The sequence below is a fragment of the Gadus macrocephalus genome, chromosome 14 (genome assembly GCF_031168955.1).
Source record: "Gadus macrocephalus chromosome 14, ASM3116895v1".
Classification (NCBI taxonomy): Eukaryota; Metazoa; Chordata; class Actinopteri; order Gadiformes; family Gadidae; genus Gadus; species Gadus macrocephalus.
Window position 1 is genome coordinate 9,155,048 of NC_082395.1, and position 21,778 is coordinate 9,176,825.

The 21,778-nt window shown below is 44.2% G+C and overlaps 1 protein-coding gene across 6 annotated transcripts in view; it reads left to right on the plus strand.

Moving 5' to 3' along the window:
* Positions 1 to 21,778, plus strand: part of sbf2 (SET binding factor 2) — a 97,650-nt gene that overhangs the window by 58,143 nt on the left and 17,729 nt on the right. For 4 of the 6 annotated variants that reach the window (XM_060071542.1, XM_060071545.1, XM_060071548.1 and 1 more), the window contains exons 18-28: positions 4,126 to 4,293; positions 4,535 to 4,827; positions 6,740 to 6,912; positions 7,322 to 7,395; positions 8,997 to 9,192; positions 9,793 to 9,920; positions 10,527 to 10,702; positions 10,852 to 10,985; positions 11,470 to 11,671; positions 19,468 to 19,664; positions 20,015 to 20,164. In XM_060071542.1, the coding sequence (XP_059927525.1) occupies positions 4,126 to 4,293; positions 4,535 to 4,827; positions 6,740 to 6,912; positions 7,322 to 7,395; positions 8,997 to 9,192; positions 9,793 to 9,920; positions 10,527 to 10,702; positions 10,852 to 10,985; positions 11,470 to 11,671; positions 19,468 to 19,664; positions 20,015 to 20,164 (1,891 nt within the window). The remainder of the gene's footprint in view (positions 1 to 4,125; positions 4,294 to 4,534; positions 4,828 to 6,739; positions 6,913 to 7,321; positions 7,396 to 8,996; positions 9,193 to 9,792; positions 9,921 to 10,526; positions 10,703 to 10,851; positions 10,986 to 11,469; positions 11,672 to 19,467; positions 19,665 to 20,014; positions 20,165 to 21,778) is intronic. The other 2 variants (XM_060071543.1, XM_060071546.1) reach the window with 1 other exon arrangement.

Consider the following 21,778-nt stretch of genomic DNA (forward strand, 5'->3'; position numbering starts at 1 on the left):
CTTGGTGTATAGGATTCACGTGACGTACTGCTTTTTGGAATGGAGAAGATGGTGATCAATGACTGTAAATGCTCGTTCTTAAGGGGCTTTGCAACGGGACTCGTAGATGGGGTCTTTAAGAGGTTATGTGGCTTGAAAGATTATTGACTCTTTGGTCTTTTACATCAGAGGGTAAAAGACCCCCTTGCAGGTTAATTTCCCTTGATAAAAGGATCATACAGATTAGCCTGTGTGGCCATCTGAATCCCATGCTTAACTCTTTGATCATTTTCATCCAAGCGTTTAGATCAGTGTCAGTTGTAGTTCACAGCGATGGGAGTCATCGAGAGACGTTGATAAGGTGCCTTATCAACGTTTGTTATTCCTGACTGGAGTTTGGCAAATGCTATGTGCATGCTTTCAGCAATAATGTCCCATATCCCCAGAGCATGTCTACACCGGGACCCACAAAGCTCCCTTCCTGCACAGCAGCCTGGTGCTGGTGAGTCACAGGCTGTGTTTGGTTTCCACTTTGAACCATATGTGCACATTAAAGGGCTGCTGTTTCTGACCCACATGGTGCTGCACATATCAAGTCCCTACCCGATTCCACTGAATAGTCCTCTCGAACCTGAAACATTTTTTTAGACATGACAGAGAGATTCAGACAACGAAGAAAAGCTTATTTGGTTTAGTCAAATTAGGTGACCGTCCAATGAGGAATCAACGCCAGCACGCTAACAACTTCTCCTCGGATGACTTTTGCTGTAGGCAAATTCCATCATGACCTCTGTTCAATCAGTGGCTTTTTAAAAGGCTATTATATTCAAAGATTCTCCAATCTTCTGATGGCTGTCCTGGCATTTGTCATGTAGCCATGGCAGACCATTATCAGCTAAAGAACAGGTGTTAGTGATGTCTGAGTCACTGTTGGGGCAGCCCCTAATGTCCAAAATATTTGAATCATCCACAAAATTCAAATTCCCTGCCTCGCTGTCTGGCTCATTGTGTGTGTGTGTGTGTGTGTGTGTGTGTGTGTGTGTGTGTGTGTGTGTGTGTGTGTGTGTGTGTGTGTGTGTGTGTGTGTGTGTGTGTGTGTGTGTGTGTGTGTGTGTGAGAGAGAGAGTTTGGGGGCGGGGGGGGGGGAGAAAGAGAGAAGAGAGACAGAAATTGGATGCAACAGCAAGTCAATCGTCCAAACATAATTTGGAATGATTTATACAGCAGGACACTCTTGAGTGTTAACATTCTTTTGGCCAAAGTTTACGCGGGGAAGGATTTTGAGGAGTGTGCCCTGTCAAACTGTTTCACATCCCCGAAGAACCGCCTCGAACCACCTGACCCCTGAGGGCCTACGCAGACATCCAAGATTCTTCCCTCTCAATGTTTACTCGGTTCCGCAGAACATTTATGCTAGCCGCACATTGTGCATTTGGAGAATAATGGCCTATGGATGCCATAATGGTCTTGTTTACACTCCGTCATCCAGCACGGTTCAGATTCATGTTTGTTTAACGGTCCTGATTATGGCAGAATGTATTGTTTGCATCGAGACGTTTTCATGGTTTCAGGATGCAAATATGTTGCCCCTAGAAAAGGTAGAAAAGGTAGAAAGCCATGAAAGAAGATACTGGCCCAAAAAAACAGGATCGTCCTCACGTTCAAATTTCTGCATTCCAAGAGGGTATTTCACCTCGAGTAAATTTCTGTTTTGTAAACCGAGATAAGCATTCACTGAACCGAGAGACTCTATATGGCTATATGGCACTCTTCAATGCGAAACAGGCTTCAAAGCTATGTAGCGAATCAACAGACTGACCTGTTGTTTATTTTGGACACGTGCTCACACAACCTCAGATGTGGTCGTCCCCCCCCCCCCCCCCCCCCCTGTCAACCTGAATCACGCTACATGTTTACGAGGACCATAAGGCTACCTTTAAACATCTCTCGCTCAGAAGTGTGTCGTTAATTACAAGGCCTCCGGTCAACTCTAGCCGTCCCTAGGAACCAGTTCAACACATTGACTCTTTATCCACATCTGTCTTTGGACGTTTTCTTCCAATGTCCCTTGACTCACTCTGAGCAGGTCACCCATTCATTTGGGATCTTTTGCATCGATGGACACCCCCTACCCTCAATACCCCTTTCAGTGCTCTTTCCTCTTTCCTTACGTCGTCCCTTCTCTGCTTCTATCCATATTTCCCTCCCAAGTGATTATCCTCCTCATCCATCGTCCGCCCTTTTCATGTCTGTGGTTGTTCACGCCAGGGTCTATTTATTTATCATGGAAGCCGGGTGGGGGGGGGGGGGAGAGTTGATGACCACGGTCACGTTGACCGATACACATCTGACAAGACAAGGTCGAAATATTTTGGGAAAGAAAAAAATAAAGAAAGATGAGGAATCGTCAATGTGCACCCACACACACGCACACCAGCTGCTGCAGGATTCTGTAACAGAGAGGTATTCCACCACTAATAGGTTAAGGCCTCCCCGCTTATGCTATTTGCTTATTCAGGCCTACATTTTTTTTGTCACATCCTAAAAGGTTTGTACTGTATATTTAAGGTTTAGGCTTTATAATCCTTTTAATTGAAAAAGGCCAACATTTTTACAATAGATTCCGAAGCCAAACGGCACGCTGTCTGAAAGCATTACGGCCACAAGTGCCGTATGTGAATAGGTTTCATTTTAAACAATCTGTCTTTAGTCCATCTCTTTCATGTGTTAGTGGTGATAGCATTCTAAAATCGACGTTGTACACTGATGATAGTGAGACCAATAATTTGCCAATGAGAGACGGTTTATTACCCCTGGGTCACTCAACTCTGCAGTGGTTTTCAGTATCGTTTTGTGTTTTCCCCTTAAATGGACCGAAATGGTGTGGCATCATTGGGGAGGGGGATACATTCCTTATCCCCCTCCCCAATGATCACTAGATGTATCACTAGATATCAGAAACGAAGGTCAAATGAGCTCAATTCGGCAGAACGCTAGGAAGCATAATTATTGTGGAACGGATAGGAGTGAAAAGGCCTGCAGAGGTGGAGACTCACATGGGCAGCTCCAGCCAAGCCTTTTGTAATTGTCTTTGGGCGTTCTTGACATTCCAAACAGAAATAGTGATTGTTATATTGTCAGGGCATCCTCGATGTACTCCCGAAAGCACCAGGAATTTTGGAGGATCTATTCACATCCTCTCCTGGGTGCCTCCTATGTTGATTTCCCCTCCGAGTATATCCTTTTGTACCTGCAAAGGCATCCACAGTTTCTCACACTTCACTTTCCTAAATCGATAAGAACAGTTTCGCAGAATTCAAGAAAGCAAAATGATGGTGATGATGATTTGTCTATGATCGTTGTGGTAAGACCATTTTCCATATCACCTAGCATCAAAAAACAACTGTAAAAAAAGTACAAAAGAATATTATATATATAAATGTATTTCAACTCTACATTCCCGTTGAACCATTGTTCAAAATTCATCGTAAACATGGTAAAAACAAGGAAATTCGTATATATATATATATATATATATATATATATATACATATATTTATATTCATTCTAGTACCTGCTTGGTACTAGAAGTGGGACTAGAGTTGCTTTGGTTGTCTCTCTAACCCTGGCAGTAGCCACACCATTTCGGTCCATTTAAGGGGAAAACACAAAACGATACTGAAAACCACTGCAGAGTTGACCCAGGGGTAATAAACCAGAAGTTTAACTAATAAAAGATCCCTAACCTTACTAAATAAAGGCACATGTCTTGACAATGCAGCCGGTCTGTGGTGATGTTTGGGTTGGGAGAGGGTGTTTATGGACGCAGCAGCGCTCACACATAATCATTCTTACATTGTGTTGGCACACTGGTGGTAAGTCTAGCCCTTGTAGGTTGGGCGCAACAACAGCAGAAACACCTTATTGGGAATCACAGCACGTTCCCAAAAGGTGTTCTTTTGGGATGCAGCCGGGTGATCTGCTCTTCATGCAATGACAAAGCAGAATGTCACATCACAAATCAGTCAAAGTTGTCTTCATGGGTATCGCATAGAAAATGATCACAATTAACAGATACTTCAATTTTTTTAAGTTTGTATGCGTGTGTCCCAACTTATTGTCCTGCGCTTGTGCGTCTCTCTGCAGAAACTAGCCGGGGTGAAGCAGTACGCCTACACATGTGTCCAGGATCATCCCATCTGGACAAACCAGCAGTTCTGGGAGGCTACCTTCTACAGCGAGGTCCAGAACAAGATCCGTTCCCTGTATCTCAGCAGTGCGGAGGAGAAAGTAGGCATCACTGCCAGACTGAAGGTCAGTCACCGATGGCTTTATGTTACCTGTGTCTGTGCTCCTACTTTGATCACGCTATAAACCAACCATAAGAATAGCTTCTCGCATTTCACATGTCGAGGTCGTGGTGTCAACAACGGAGCGCCACGGCATCCACCACACATACCACGCCTCCACTTTCATTTTCTCCAAATGCATTGAACCATGCTCTGATTTCAACGCCGTTTAAAAACAACGAGCAAAAACCTGTGTCTGGCTCCAGGACGCGGCCCCCCTGGCACCAGAAGCCCAGGCAGCGGCAGGGTTAGGCCGGGCCGAGGAGCACACAGCCATGGACCTGGCCGCCGAGCAGCTGCGCGCCTGGCCCTGCCTCAGCAAGCAGAAGCAGCAGGAGCTGGTGAAGAACGAGGAGAGCACCGTGTTCGGCTGGGCCATCCACTACGCCAGCCTCATGGTCTACCTGCTGGTGCCTCTGGACACCAGCAAGAACAAGCTGCTGCGCAACCACCCCGCCACCGACTGGGAGAGCGGCAGCAACAGCATAGTGACCAACAGGTCAGTACTGGGAGACACATAGTGACCAACAGGTCAGTACTGGGAGACACAGAGTGACCAACAGGTCAGTACTGGGAGACACATAGTGACCAACAGGTCAGTACTGGGAGACACATAGTGACCAACAGGTCAGTACTGGGAGACACAGAGTGACCAACAGGTCAGTACTGGGAGACACATAGTGACCAACAGGTCAGTACTGGGAGACACATAGTGACCAATAGGTCAGTACTGGGAGACACAGAGTGACCAACAGGTCAGTACTGGGACACACAGAGTGACCAACAGGTCAGTACTGGGACACACAGAGTGACCAACAGGTCAGTACTGGGAGACACATAGTGACCAACAGGTCAGTACTGGGAGACACATAGTGACCAACAGGTAAGTAATGGATATACATAGTGACCAATAGGGCTGTACTGGGCACGAATATTGTCCAACAGGTCAGTACTGGAAACATGTAGTGACAAAAAGGTCAGTATGAGAGTCACATAGTGGCCAACAGGTTAGTATTTGACACGCATAGTGATCAACAGGTCAGTACTGGACATAAATAAATATATACCAAAAGGTCAGTACTGGAGACGCTTCATTCACACCGTAGCGCTTAATTTGGGTATATTGTTCAGATCCGATTCAAATGTTATTCGTTAATAATGCCATAGCCTTCCGTCAACCATTAGTGAGTGAAATAAGATGAGAGAATATCTTTTTCCAGTGCACACTGTGCAATTTTCTGATCATCAGCACATCGCTTGTCAGTTAAGTTAAAAAGATCTGTGTGTTTTTAAGAAATGGGCCAATCGCTTGAAAATGAGGTCAAATATAGAGATTAGCAACAGAACCGCCTGCAATGGAATATTTCTGAGGCTGAACCATCACACCGTTATCTGGAGGAAGATTGAGATTTCTCCATATTGGAGAGTTTCCCCATTCATCAGCTAGGTAGCGATATGTGTGTGGGTGGCTTCATTACTTGCAGTGTACAGTACTCTCTGCTCTAGCCAAATGCAACATACGGTTCCCTCATCCGACCCTCATCCGCCTGTTGCATTTGCTTAGAGCAGAGCTTTGGCTTTTGCAAGATCAAAACCCACAGGGTGTCTTCATAGGATTCATTTCGTTTTCCTTTTTATACACTTTTTCTGTGATAAATTTCAATGGAATTTTTTAGTGCTGTACGCTAAGTAAAAACAACTGGGGCCAACCAGTGTGTTGCATAAGCCATTATCTGTTTCTAATGATTGGCTGCAGCTTTCTTAGCCTAAGGTTTCACTTGCTTCTTCCATGTTCTTGTTCCAAAAAATATTGAGAAAATAACATTATGTAAGCATGTTGTTCCTTTTCTGATGGAACGGATGTGTCCAGGACAGTACTTGTTTTTCAACTGTTATCCCAGACGGCAACCCTGAACATTTACCCACGCACCTTTTCATATATTATCCCTTTGAAATTATGTTTTTTAATGATGAACCCATCCACTGCATAAAACCATCTTAATTAAAAGATAGCTCAACCCCCTTTCCCAGATATTCCAAAGGTACTCATCACAAATACCTAAAATTCTATCCCTGGGATGAAAGAGGATAAACGAAAGAGGATTACCTGTAAAAAAGATGTTTCATAATGTTGGCGTTACAGGACAAAACACATAGATCCACCGGCTCGGTGGATCTATGTGTTTTGTCCTGTAACGCCAACATTATGAAACATCTTTTTCAATTCAAGTGATGCAATGATAAAGTGATGGCTGCCACTGCCAAATAGTATTATCCTCTTAAAGGACACTGCGCTTGTGAGGTTTCAACCACTCATTCTAACCGTACCGGTTCATTCTAACAGTAGACGCTCACGATCCCCAGCATCCTGAAGCGTTGAGGTGATGGTGTGGTCGTTTCGTTTTTCCCAGCATGGCGGGCAGCGTGGCGGAGAGCTTCGACACGGAGAGCGGCTACGAGGACTCTGAGAGCAGCGACGCGGCCAACTCTGTGGTGCGCTTCATCGTCCGCTTCATCGACAAGGTGTGCACGGAGAGCGGCGTGACCCAGGAGCACATCAAGAGTCTGCACAACATGATCCCAGGTAAACTCCCCTCCTTTGATGTCAGGCCGCTGCGCCCGCTCCCCTGACCTAATTCCCTCCCCTAGTCGCCCAGCACCGCCTCCCCTGGACGCTGTGTGAACCCTGAGCGAGTGTATTCTAAGCAAAGGCTTTAGGCCACTGAGACCTCTAAGCTGTTTAAAAGGACTTGACCTGCTAGCTGGCCTTGAGGTTGTAAATATGGGCTGGCGTTGGGGAAGCAGGCGTTTCTCCAGACGTTTGTGCATGCGCTACCCACGCAATGTGTATATGTGTCTGTCTGACGGAGTTGAATGTTGGTGTGGATGTGCGTGACGCACGTTTGCCTGCTGGTTGCCAGTGGGTCGTGGCTGGACGCGGACATGCATGGTGCATGGTGGGTAAAAGCAACTGCTTATCTCTGACCCCACAGGCCTGGTAGCGATGCAGATCGAGGTTCTGGAGACGGTGCACAGAGAGAGCCGAAGGCTGCCTCCCATTCCAAAGGTAAGGGCCAGATCCACAATGCATTGTTTCCAAACACAAGCACCTGCACCTCTTTTTCATTCACAACTTGATGGTTATCCATGTGTAGTATGGCAGACAATAGCATGACTTCATGTATAAAGTCGATTTGTTTTATCAGTGACTTGAATCTGTATGCTAAAATCAGGTTTAAAGCATCTTGGCCAGCTCAGCCATTGTCCTATTGAAGGTATTTACCTTAAACACCTAATTCTGTTTATTTTATTTATTTGTTTGTTTTTTTTGCTAATTCGCATGGCAGGTTTTGTCTGGTATGCTGGCTGATGTACGGTGTGTTTATCAGTGTGTATACCACTCACAATTGAGATTGTTATTATGACCACACATTCATATTGAGCCAGATGGTGTTTTGGTCCGTGCGCTCCTTTACGCCTGCCAGCTCTATGTGCACCCACCCAACCAGCAAGCCAACTTTGCCATGGGAGTCGGCTGTCTAGCCAGACATGACTGTGTTTCTCCCAGCTTTTCAGAGCTCTACACAAGTCCTTTCTTGTAATGATGGTTACAAGCAGAACGCTAAATGGGTTTGCCGTTAAAGGCCTTGAGAGTTTGAATAAACAGGTGATGGTGAGTGATGGCAGTTTGATCGATGGCTAATTTGAACCGCCCACTGTCTGATGTTCTGTTTGGTTGTTGCTTTCCTTTCCTGATTTGTCACCAGCAGTCTTGCCATATAAGATTAATCAGGCAAAGTACATCTTTATCGTTTTCAAGATCGGTGTCGAAACGTAACAATATTATTCGAACGGTCTGGAAGTGAGACGGTGCAGAAGCAACAGTCCGTGAAGCTGTGTGGAGGTTGCGAGTGTTTAGGAATAAAGTGCAAAGGAGGTACATTTTTGTAAGGTGATCTGATCCGTGTCTTAAATATTGAACGATAAGATGTCTTTTTGACGCAATGGTTATCTTTAGCTCTCCTTGATAAACACTTTACCCGACCCATGTCAGCACTCTGAGTCAGAGGCTAAAATTGGACCAGCTGTGTTTCTTATGAGTTGACCCCTGGTCAAAACATTAGGCTCTTCCCAACAGATGTCACAAAGGCCCAATGAATGAGAAATGATGAACACTAATGAGGAAAGTGTCTCTTTATTACTCAAGCTTGGCCCCTTAATAAGTTTGTGAAACCGGCCAAAATAACTGTTTGTACGTAAAGAGAACAATTCCTGGGATCTCTGTGATGCGTGTTTTTAACACGGACTACACTTAATAACATGCATGTGATGCTCAGTGTCCTCACAAGCTCTGTGCTGCACTTCTACATCGTAACGCCTTTGTTTTAATCATCTGGGGGGGTCTTAAGCCCTCCAGGCTGAATGTGCTTGAGGCACTATGTTGTTGTGCGTTTTGTTTTCGTTTTTTTGGGTCTCCGCCTCTCCTGTTTATTTGTGTTTAAAAAAAAAAAAAAAAAAAAAAAAAGGGGGGGGGGGGGGAATGTGTTTTATTGGTGTGATGACGACCTCTTTAACACATGTGTTCATCCCTCTAACCCAACAAAGTGTGGCTGAGGCGCTGCAGTCCATCTTGTTAAGGAGTCTCTCCCCCACTCTCCCCCCCCCCAGCCTAAGATCCTGCGGCCCACGCTGCTCCCCGGGGAGGAGCTGGTGTCGGAGGGGCTGCGGGTGGTCCTCGACCCCGACGGCAGGGAGGAGGCCACGGGGGGCCTCCTGGGAGGTCCGCACATCCTGCCAGCAGAGGGCGCCCTCTTTCTCACCAACTACCGCGTCATCTTCAAAGGAACGCCGCACGACCCACTAGGTAATTACTATTCCATAGGGAGGTTGGCGCCGTCCTGGGTCACGGTAGTCCCGGGGGAAGGCTGAAACCACCAGCACACAACCTTGTCCAAACCATGTCCCATCATTTCTATGTTTGGTATAAAGAATGTGGATGTGCATCAGGTTCACGGCACGTGGTGGGTAAAGTTCAATTAACGGAGGTCGTGTCTGCACTCAATGGCAATGGCTCTGGTGGTGTAGAATCTGTGCTGTCAGTAGAGAGGGGTGTGTGTGTGTGTGTGTGTGTGTGTGTGTGTGTGTGTGTGTGTGTGTGTGTGTGTGTGTGTGTGTGTGTGTGTGTGTGTGTGTGTGTGTGTGTGTGTGTCTATGTCTGCAATTATTGTCCAACGCCATATCTGGTGGTGCGGCTCTCTTTTATAACCGAACAACGTGTCCTAGCGAGGTTTACATCTGCTCATGTTTATTACAAGAATGACTTGTCCTATGTGAACATCAGTGAAGTATTCTGTGTGTGTGTGTGTGTGTGTGTGTGTGTGTGTGTGTGTGTGTGTGTGTGTGTGTGTGTGTGTGTGTGTGTGTGTGTGTGTGTGTGTGTGTGTGTGTGTGTGTGTGTGTGTAGTGGGGGAGCAGCCGGTCATCAGAGCCTTCCCAGTTTCCACCCTGGTCAAGGAGAAGAAGATCAGCCTCCAGAACCAGCTGCAGCAGAACATGCAGGAAGGCATGCAGCTCCGCTCCGCCTCCTTCCAGGTAGGCCCGGGGGGCGGGGTCTTATTGGGTGGCAGTGTGGGGGCGGGGGGGGCCCATAAAATGTTTTGAACCAGGGTCCTTTACGACCTACCTACGCCACTGGCGATCGGGGAAGCATGTATAAATTTAGCAGTTACAACACTGATGACACAAGAGCACAAGTTTATTGCTGACTGCTCCCATGATTAATTGTTGTTTGGCTGAGCTCCACAAACTGCATTTGAATGAAACCCCTAAAACTAGCTTAATACAATGACATCATTGAGACACATTTTGTGTTCTTCGTTTGAAGAGGAAACGGCCGAGGATCGGCAGAGAGCATGAGAGCATGAGCATGGGTTTTTAGTCCACATAAAATGCCTCATCTTTTTAGTAAGCAGGACAATAAAGGTGTCTGTTCTTATAGTCGTGGGTCACTCAGTTTGTGTGTCTGTGTGTGTGTGTGCGCATGCTCGTTTATCTACGTTTGCAACCTAAGACCACTCGTCACATGAGTACCGACCCGCCGACCGATTTGGGAGATAGAAAAGCCGCTCCTTTGTAGGCTCTCGCTGACGGTCTAAAAGGTTGACGGTCGCATCGTCTCCGCCTGTGTCTCGCACGCAGCTGATCAAAGTGGCCTTTGACGAGGAGGTGACCTCAGAGATGGTGGAGATCTTCAGGAAGCACGTGCAGAGGATCCGCTACCCACAGTCCATCTTCAGCAGCTTCGCCTTCGCCGCGGGACAGACGGCCCTGCAACTCAGCCATCCCAAGCAGAAGGAGAAAAACACAGGCTTCAGGTTTGTTGTTCAGGTTGTACCGCGTGCAGCGCTCGGGTCCTTTCGCCTCTGCATGAATGCTTTATACAGATGCCACTCTCAGCCAAGATGAGGATGTTTTCTTTTAAAACCTTCTTGCGTAATACCTTCTTTTCCTCGGTTCCACTCAGGACACTGTCCAAGTCCATTGTGAAGGGAGCCAGGAAGGCGGGGAAGATCACCATGGGCAGAGGCGGCCAGACCACCCTGAAGAAGAGCGAGCGGGGCAGTAGGATGACGTGGAACGATGACGACGACATTTCAAGTGAGTTCGGCAATGTGGTTCACACCATGCAGGTCAAAGGTCAAGTCTGGGCCCTGATGTTCCTCTTATCGCACGTCCTATTTTTGGAGTGTGTGTGTGTGTGTGTGTGTGTGTGTGTGTGTGTGTGTGTGTGTGTGTGTGTGTGTGTGTGTGTGTGTGTGTGTGTGTGTGTGTGTGTGTGTGTGTGTGTGTGTGTGTATACCTGCTTATAGATGTATGTTCGTGTGTAAGAGGAATGTTGCAGGGCTGCAAGTGGTGTTGGTTATAGAAATAATCGGCCTCTTTCTTTCACTCGCGTTATGTAATAAAAACATGTGGTGCCACACTCTCTGCAACATGTTAAAGACCCTTGGCAGTGTGCAATGGTAGTCTGAGCTTGAACCTAGACAGCTGCGGATCTTCCAGTGGTTTCTTCTCCTTCAAAACAAGATGCTATCGCGTTCATGTTTCCATTTTTACTAAGAGGCTCACTCTGTGTTTTCAGTATCGGATGACGGGGAGCCCCCCCCCAGCAGCACTCTGCGGGCTTCAGAGAAGTCCACCATGGAGCAGCTGGTGGAGCGGGCGTGTTTCCGTGACTACCAGAGGCTGGGCCTGGGGACCATCACCCTCAGCGCGTCCCGCACCAAAACGGGCGAGCAGTTCCGGATAACGGCGGCCAACCGACTCTACTCCCTCTGTCGCAGGTACACAACCCAGCCCACATAGACATCTCATGGGGCACACACACACACATCCTGCATCCTACATCTCCCTCTTCATCTTCCTCTTGCCCGCTAGCTCACTCACGCACGCACCTCTTACAAACGCACACACAGCCAGACCACTCGCATACACACACACACACACACACCAGGGATGGAAATTAACACCCGCCACACGCCATTTGCGGGTGGATTTGTATGGTGGCGGGTGAATTGTGTCACTTCACCCGCCACTGTGTCGGGTAATACTTTCCAGTCAGGTCCGATCAAATTTGCATATTTAATACATTCGTCATACGGCACTGCACAGTTCCACAACCATCACTGTCAACATCCGGCCCCCTTCTTCTTCTACGCCTCTCTTGCTGAACTGCGATTGTCAACATCCGGGATTATATACCGGTAACAGCTCTCAAGTCTCACGCATTCGGCGTGAGACACACGCAATTCGGAAGAAGACGATGGGTGTGTCGCATAGACGTCGTCATCGTCTTGCCGTTCCTCCCCGTTCTGTGATTGGTTCCCCATCTCAGGCGAAAATCCATGGATCCATGGAATCCAGGGCCAGGCTGCCTCGCAGCGCGAAATGAAATCGCGCACAAGGCAGCATGGCTATAGCCAGGCTATTTCGGAGGCGGGACAAGTTCAGAATTCCATTCATAAATTAACAGACGTGACTGTGACGTGAATTGTCTGGCTAGCTGGCTGGTTCTGGAAGTGTCCATGGTAAGATTTGTGTAACCAACGAGAGAGAGGTATGATCAGTTAAGCATGACGAAGGAGAAGTGTATGGAAGTAAATCTGTGCCATCGGATTTTGAAAATAAAAGCCATTGAATTCTAAGCACTGAATATTTATGCATTGAAATAACGTATCTGGATTTGAATTTAAACGTAATCAATGTCCCCACGTTGAAGTTTTTGACGTTGAATCTTTGATTTTGAATTTTTAACATTGAAAAATAAAGCTGAATAGGAGTTCAATTCAAATCGAAATACGTTATTTCAATTCAGTGCTTAGTAGGGGTGTGACGAGATCTCGTGCCACGAGATCTCGCGAGATTAAACTCGACGATATTACCCGTCGCGTTAAAAATCTGTCTCGCGAGATTTCTGAGCTATCCAAACTTCTATTTGTGGCCTGTAGGGGCAGTAATGCGGCTTTGATACGTCTAGCCTGCCAGAACCTTACGTAGGAGAAGGAAAAGAAGAAGAGGAGGAGAAGGAGGGGAAGCAGGGGAAGCAGCCATAGGCAGCCAGAATGACATCGGAAAATACCCGTATTACCGTCGAAGATGCCCCCGCCACTTTTAAATGATTTGTTTGGCAGCATTTTGGGTACCCAGCGGAAATTATGAATGGCAGTAGAGTGACTGATAAGACACGGACAATACCTAGTTGTCAGTGACATACTTGGTCAGAATCTGTTTGCACTATTTGCACTCTGTATTGATGGAGTAGAACTTTGATTTGGTTTTGCACATAATATTGTTTGCACTTGAAAAAAAAGAGAATTATTTAATTTAATTTATTTTACTTCAACTTTTATAAATTTTAGTTTTAGTTTCAATTTCATGAATGTTAAGAGTTATAATAAAACATTTCAAAATGCATGTGCAACTCGGTTAAATAAAACTCTGTTGGTCCAGTCATATATTTTGTCATTGTAGTTTTCTTAAAATCTCGTCTCGTCTCGATCTCGTGAACCGAATATCGTGTCTCGTCTCGTCTCGTGAGCTGAGTGTATCGTCACACCCCTAGTGCTTAGAGTTCAATGGCTTTTTATTTTCAAAATCCGATGGTACAGATTTACTTCCAAAGAAGTGACTCAAACATTTTGTGGTTGAGAGGGCCTATCGGTTTCCACCATAGGTTTTTACAGGAAAAAATCTGTGTGGGGGTGGGGGAATCTAGAGCGGTTCTCCACATGACGAAATGTTCAGTTTCTATTGTCATACCAAATGGATATGTTCAACAAAAAAACAAGGAATTGAAAGCTACTTACAATAGGCCTAGGCTACATTAATTTCCCCTGATGGCAGCAATGTTCCACTTTTCAGTTCCCTTTATTCATTTACACATTTCAGCAGCGGCATTCATTCAGAATCAGAGCCCACATTAAATAATTTGCAGTTTCAGAATTCTGAGAATTTAGTCAGCATTCAGATTTCTCAGAATTCTCTGACACTGAAAAAATAAAGCGCTACTACAAGGCAAGGCAACTTTATTTACGTAGCACTTTTCATACACAAGGCAGACTCAAAGTGCTTCACATATAAACATTGTCATACAATAAAATAAAATAATAGATAAGTAAAAGAAAACATATGCAAAGAAATGGGTAAAATAGAAAGTTAAAAAGGCATTTTAGTATTAAAATAGAAATTAAAGGCAAAGTTAAAAAAGCTTTTTAGAAAGTGCAATGTATTTAAGATTTAGCAGAAAGCTAAAGCAAACATAAAAGTCTTCAGTCTTGTTTTAAAGGTGCTCAGAGTTGGGGCAAGTCTTAAATCCTCTGGGAGTTTATTCCAGCTATTTGTTGCATAGTAACTAAATCCTGCTTTCCCATGTTTCGTGTTTACTCTGGGGATAATTAACAGATTGGTCTCAGAGGATCTTAGTGGTCTAGAAGGCTTATGTAGTGGAAGCATATCAGTTAAATATTTTGGGCCTAAACCATGTAGGGATTTATAGGTTAGCAACATGATTTTAAAATCAATTCTCTGACCTACAGGAAACCAATGTAACGATTTCAGAATTGGTGTAATATGTTCAAATTTTTTGGTCTTTGTTAGAATTCTAGCAGCAGCATTCTGAACAAGCTGAAGCTTCCTCAGAGTTTGTTTTGGGAGAACTGTAAGGAGACCATTGCAGTAATCAAGCTTACTAGTGATAAAGGCATGTACCAGTTTTTGTAAGTCTTCGGTGGACATGAGCCCTCTAAGTCTTGCTACATTTTTAAGGCGATAATATGATATGCCGATTTTTTAACTGATTTGATGTGACTGTCGAAATGTAAATCTGAATCCATGATAACCCCTAGATTTCTGGCTTTGATTGAGGTTTTCAGGGACAGAGAGTGAAGGTGTTTGGTTACTTGGTTACAGTTGAAAATTAGCCTGCTGGCTAACACTGGCGCATTTACAGAAATGTTAATCAATGTGCACTGTCCTTTAAATAAATAAAAATAAAATACTTTAAGCCTTTCCGTTTTAGAACCAAATACAATTATCTCTGTTTTGTCCTCATTTAGTTGAAGGAAATTTCGGCACATCCATTCTTTCACTTGCTCAATGCACTGGCACAGCAGATCTATGGGCCGATAGTCATTTGGTGATAGCGATACATAGATTTGCGTGTCATCAGCATAGCAATGATGGTCATTATTGTTATTTTGCATGATTTGCCCTAGTGGGAGCATGTAGATGTTGAATAAAGAGGGTCCTAAGATCGAACCTTGTGGGACTCTACATGTCATGTTGGTTGATTCTGATACAAAGTCGCCAATGGAAACAAAGTAGTTCCTATTTTGTAGGTAGGACCTGAACCAATTTAAGACTGTGCCTGAAAGCCACACCCAGTTTTCTAACCTGTCCAGAAGTAATGTATGGTCTATAGTGTCGAATGCAGCACTGAGGTCAAGTAGCATTAGTATTGAGGTTTTGCCAGAGTCTGTGTTAAGACGGATGTCGTTTACAACTTTAATAAGGGCGGTCTCAGTGCTGTGCAGGGGTCGAAATCCTGATTGGAAGGTGTCTTAGCAACCAGTTGATGCCAGGAAGTGATTAAGTTGCTGGAGGACAACTTTCTCAATGATTTTACTTATGAAGGGTAGATTTGATATTGGTCTGTAGTTGTTAATTATAGAGGCATCTAGGCTCCGCTTTTTTAAAAGGGTTTTCAAAGCTTTTGGGAAATTGCCTGACTGGAGAGAGTTGTTAACTATCTGCAATATGTCTACTGCTAGGCAGTCGAAAACATTCTTAAAGAGGTTGGTAGGTAAAGTATCAAGGCAACAGGTGGATGGCTTTAGTTGTGTCACAGTTTCCACAAGAGTTTGAGAGTCTATAACATTAAAGCATGCCATCCTTGCCACGTTACTTTTGCCTGAACAGGGTGGTAGTCCAACATTTTTGCTTGAAGTGGAGATATTGATGGCGCGTCTGATGCCTTCAATTGTATCAGTATAAAAAGCTTCAAACTCATTGCATTTCTGCGTGGAATAGAGATCAGGTGGAATTTGTGTTGGGGGGTTGGTCAGTCTGTCAACAGTTGCAAATAGGGTTTTTGCATTATTAGTGTTGGTTTTAATGATATTGGAGAAAAATGTTTCTCTAGCACTTTTTAAGTCTAAATTGTAGGCACAGAGGCTCTCTTTATAGATATCATGGTGAATATGAAGTTTTGTTTTACGCCAGATGCGTTCAACCTTCCTGCATTCTTTTTGCTGTGCTGTTTCAGAAGCTTTTTTTCTCCAGGGTGCCTTTTGCTTTCCAGAAATCGTTTTAACCTTATAACATCTATGACTTTCAAAATGTTCAAATTAAGTTTTCTACAAGATCATCAGCAGAACATGGGTTGAGAGGTGGTAGCAAGGAGATGGCCTTTTTAAAAAGTAAATTAGAATCTTCATTGATATACCGTTTTTTGACAGTATTTGATTTTGTTGGAATAAAAGATAGGTTAAAGAAAACACAAAAGTGGTCAGACAAGGAAGGATCAGTCACAGAGAGATCAGAAACATTGAGGCCCTTTGTGATAACCAGGTCTAGAGTGTGCCCCTTACAATGAGTAGCCTCTTTCACATGTTGAAACCGTTCAAATGTGTCCAAAATGGTAAAAAGTTTTTTTGCACACTTGTCATTCAAATCATCAGTATGAAAATTGAAGTCACCAGTTATAACTAGACAGTCAAATTCTGTGGAGATGCTAGACAATAATTCTGTGAAATCATCAAAAAAATTTGCAGAGTATGTGGGTGGCCTGTAAATAATTAATAGTTGAACTCTGGGGGAGCATTTCAATACAGCACTAAGGTATTCGAATGATGGAAAATCACCAAATAACATCTGTTTCCCCTGAAATACATTTTTAAATACAGCATAAATACTAGCGAACTACTTTCAGCGTGAATGGAGAGAAATTCCTTAAATTAACCTTTAATGCTAGATTTGCATGAACGCTATTGTTTGAATTAGTTTGGTTCTCTTTCATGGAAGCCGGAAGTGGGAGATTCCTTATTTTTTGTTACCATTATTGTTTTATAGGAACATACATTCTCCTACAGGGGATTGATAAAGTTCTATCTAGACTATTGAACAGAAAGAAACACTTGGTCATACTTTACACACTTTACCACAGCATACTGAATGCCACAGATATATTTTCAGCATTGGACTGAATGCCACAAAGATATAATTATGTTTTTGCACGTTTGCAACGTTTAAAAGCTCAGGGTATAAAGTTCAAGTATATGCCTCTACTTGTATTGCTTAAGCCAATAGCCTTTTGAGGTAGTGTTTTTTTTAGTGTTAGTGTTAAGGGCCAATAATGCTTACTATCATATGTTAGTTACCATGTCTGTGGACACATTTTGTATGCAGTCACATGTAAATATAAAAAAACAAATTGACTTATGATGGTGTAGCCATGCATGTTGTTTTATTGTTAATATGTCAATTTGTTTTTTATTGAAAATACTTTGTATAGATGAATTATCCCCAAACTTGTCATCGTAACACCTTTGAAATAAACATGACTTAACATGGCAGATACCTGTGTATTGTTTATCATATGCGGTAAGAGTGTAACGTTTTCAACTCAGTTCCTTGGTAGAACCCACTTACAGTAAAAATCACTTCTGATGGAAAAAAAGATGCGTATGAAAAACACTTTTCTTTACTATTGTTACTATTATATTGTTTAAAATGTACGCATATATCATAAATATATATAGCGTATAAAAAGTGGCTGGTAAAAAAGATGAGTGGCTGGTAGATTTTTAAATCTACCTGCCACAGTGGCTGGTGGGCAAAAAAGTTAGACACACACACACACTCAGACAAACACACACACACACACACACACTAAACCCACATATCCATCTACCCGTATCACACATACCTCATACACATACCTGACAATATAAGTAAGTAAATCTTTAACACGCCTCACCTTCGCCCTTCATTTATTCGGAACAATCATCAGCACATGCTCCATCCTGCCAAAGATACGGATGATAGTCATCATTAGTATCACAATGTGATCAGAAGCAGTTCATAAGAATGATGTCATTATATAGATTTATTACACAGCGCTTCTCAATGCCGTGGAACGCTCCATTCACTTGCATGGGCCATTCACAACTTGCGGCGGTGAATGACTGCTGTCAAGGAAAGTGCATTTTTTGCCATCTTTCGTAACACTCCGCAAGTAGTCCGGTAACTTGTCAACCCCAGCGTCTTCGGCTGCTAAGCGACGTCAACGTCTTTAGTGGACTATTTCTCTGCTGACCAACAGTACGAATGCTGGTGACAAACGCACACACAGCCACACCACTCGTATACACACGCACACGCACACGCACACGCACACACACACACCACACACACACACACACACACACACACACACACACACACACACACACACACACACACACACACACCTCACAAACACACACACACACCTCACAAACACACACACACACACACCTCTCTCACACACTAACCCCCCCACACACACACACACTCACTCACTCACTCACTCACTCACTCACTCACTCACTCACTCACTCACACACACACACACACACACACACACACACACACACACACACACACACACACACACACACACACACACACACATACACATACACACACATTAAACCCACATACCCGTATCACACATTCCTCATACACATACCTGACAATATAAGTAAGTAAACCTTTAACACGCCTCACCTTCGCCCTTCATTTATTTGGAACAATCATCAGCACATGCTCCATCCTGCCAAAGATACGGATGATAGTCATCATTTGTATCACAATGTGATCAGAAGCAGTTCATAAGAATGATGTCATATAGATTTATTACACGGCTCTTCTCAATGCCGTGGAGCGCTCCGTAGACACTGGCCCTTCACAACTTCCGACGGTGAATTATTTTTGATAATTCACCGTTGCTAAGCATATAATTTCCGCTGTCAAGGAAAGTGCATTTTTTGCCGTCTTTTGTATTACCGTACTCCGCAAGTAGTCTGGTAACTTGTCAACCCCAGCGTCTTCAATTGCTTAGCGACGTCAACGTCTTTAGTGGACTATTTCTCTGCGAATGCTGGTAACAAATAAACTGTAAAAAGACACACCTAGTGAAGTTAGTATTTCGTTTTGGCAAGTAGCCGTGTAATAAGCGAGATAATGTATAAAACATCGCCGGTCATTATTGAAAATAATCCCCTTAAGGGCGACGCAAGACACCCCCGGTTCGAGTGGCTGTCCTGTTCGCCCTGTCGGGTATTATTTTCCCGATAATTACCGGCATTCTATACATTATCCCTTACACATATATTTATTATTATGAATTATAATTAATTCCAACAAATTGTATATATATATTTTATTGTTATTATCATTAATACTCCTACTAATAAAAATAACGAGCATTACGATTGATTTTTTCATTATACTATCATCTTACTCATATACTACTAGATGTTTTATACTGTATGTTGACATGGGGGGTGTGTGTGTGTGTGTGTGTGTGTGTGTGTCCCAGCTACCCGGGGCTGCTGGTGGTTCCCCAGGCTGTGCAGGACAGCAGCCTGCACAAGGTGGCCCGCTGCTACAGACACAACCGGCTGCCCGTGGTGTGCTGGAAGCACCCCCGCTCCAAGGCCCTGCTGCTGCGCTCCGGGGGCTTCCACGGCAAGAGTGTGGTGGGGCTCTTCAAGTCCCAGAACCCCTCCACTACAAGTACGCACCCCCGCCTCGCCACGCACACACCTCACATACGCTTCATTTAGTTCAGAAGAAACCAGGAATGCACCAGGACACAACGCTGTATCTTTGCGGGTGCGATAACGGACCGTTAAATGTTGGCCTTCACTCAAGATCGTTTCATCTCGAGCCGACCACCCTGTTGATAGAATCATGCCAATCACGTGACTGCACGACCGCTATAAGCCGAATAGTACCTAGACTTCAACAGTTTAACCCTTTTGCTTTTCGTGGCTGTATCCTTGCGTCCTAACTATGCATCTGCATCATTGCTATTTCATTTGACCATTGTTTTGATTGTGTATGGCCTCAACCTCTGTCTGCAGCCACTACTTCATCCTCCGAGTCTTCCAGTAGTCTAGAACAGGAGAAGTACCTGCAGGCCATCCTTGACTCCGTTCCAGTCCACTTCAAGATGAACGGCAACAACACGCTATCCAACCGCTCCCAGATCGGACTGTCACCAGGTACACCAGGTAACAACAACAACGTATTGAAGTCACTCATGCAGAGTCGGAAAACACCTCAAGACACCTTGTTCACCTAGTGGCCTTATTAGTTCGGTAAACCTACAATCTTTGGGGAAAACATGACGACAGCTCAATTTATTATTTTCTGTTCTTGCAGTACGGTTTCCCAACCAGGTGGCATTTTGATTGTATTTTAATTGAGTTGTCATGGTTTCTCCAATGGTTTGAGAAAGTCCCCTCCCCCCCAGCAAAGCAATATGGCACCTTGGATAATAAGGTCCAAAGCAATACTTTGTAAGAATCATCAGCTTGTCAATAGGAGGGTTTAGGTCATTCAAACACTGATGTTTACTACTTTTAGTAGTTTTAAAGAAGTTTGAAATGTCCTTCCTTCTTAACATTAGCAATGTGGGCGGGATGTTTTTACCCCTGGTCTTATAATATGAGGATATTGCCCTGAACAAGTATGTTGAGGACAATTCAGCATTTAATATAAGCAAAGACCTGGATGTGATTCTCGTATTACTGCGGAACAGAATTTTTTAAGTGCACTTTGGTTTCAGACACTATATTTATGTCTGTGCGTGGTAGGTCAGTTACCCACTATGATCTGGAGACAAATACTCAGATAACAGTGTTGTGTTGTGTGTGTGTGTGTATCCTTCTGCCATTCTGATCATCTGCAGTCTACCGCCATCCAGTTGGCGCGAGTCTAGTCAAAGATTGCAAACTTGAGATTTTGAAACTATTGTGCCGTATCGCTAAGCCGTGTTTTGTGGCTCTTTTGTTTTACCAGCATGTTTTTTCGTCTGTCATTTTCCTCAGTGTGTTATCAGACACTTATCTTATGTGCAGTCATATTGGCTCTGTGTCTGTGAGAGAGGGAGAGACAGAGGCAGATATATTTATATATATCTATATTATTAGGTCCATTACTTTGTCTAGGAAGGAACTGTTTTACAATTTCAGGCTTATGTAAGAGGAACAGGACAATAAGAGGTCGTGACTCTTATTCATCTATCTATGCTGACCTAAACCTATTTTGTCAACATATTGTACTTGTGTTTAGGCGAGTGCCAGGAAGCTGACATGTTCACGCATGCACGCACGCGCGAGCGAGCGAGCGCGCACACACACACACACACACACACACACACACACCCACAAGCACACACAAGCACACATTCGCAAACATGCGCACACATGCGCACGCACAAACGTTCCCTTGCTTACACACAAACACACATGCACATGCGTAGATGCATACAGACACAAACACACACAAACACACAAACACAGACATGCAAACAGATGCACGGACACATTATGTTTCAACCTTATACCCAACTCCACTCTATTCATGTAGAAACTGGGTCATAAAACGTCTTCCAATGGATCAATAGCGCCAAAGATCCTATTTCTCTAGGCCAGGGAGGATCAGGAGAACGTCCGCCTAATAGGGAAAGAGGATTCCCAGCCTGTCCATCTCATCAGCCGCAGCTTTAAACCATGTCGCCGGTAGGATTTCAAAGTCTGAGCCAAAAGGGCTTTACCATGCATCTCAATCCAGTTTGCCTTTCAGCTGTAAATCAGTGGTACAGAGTTGTAAACAAACACCTT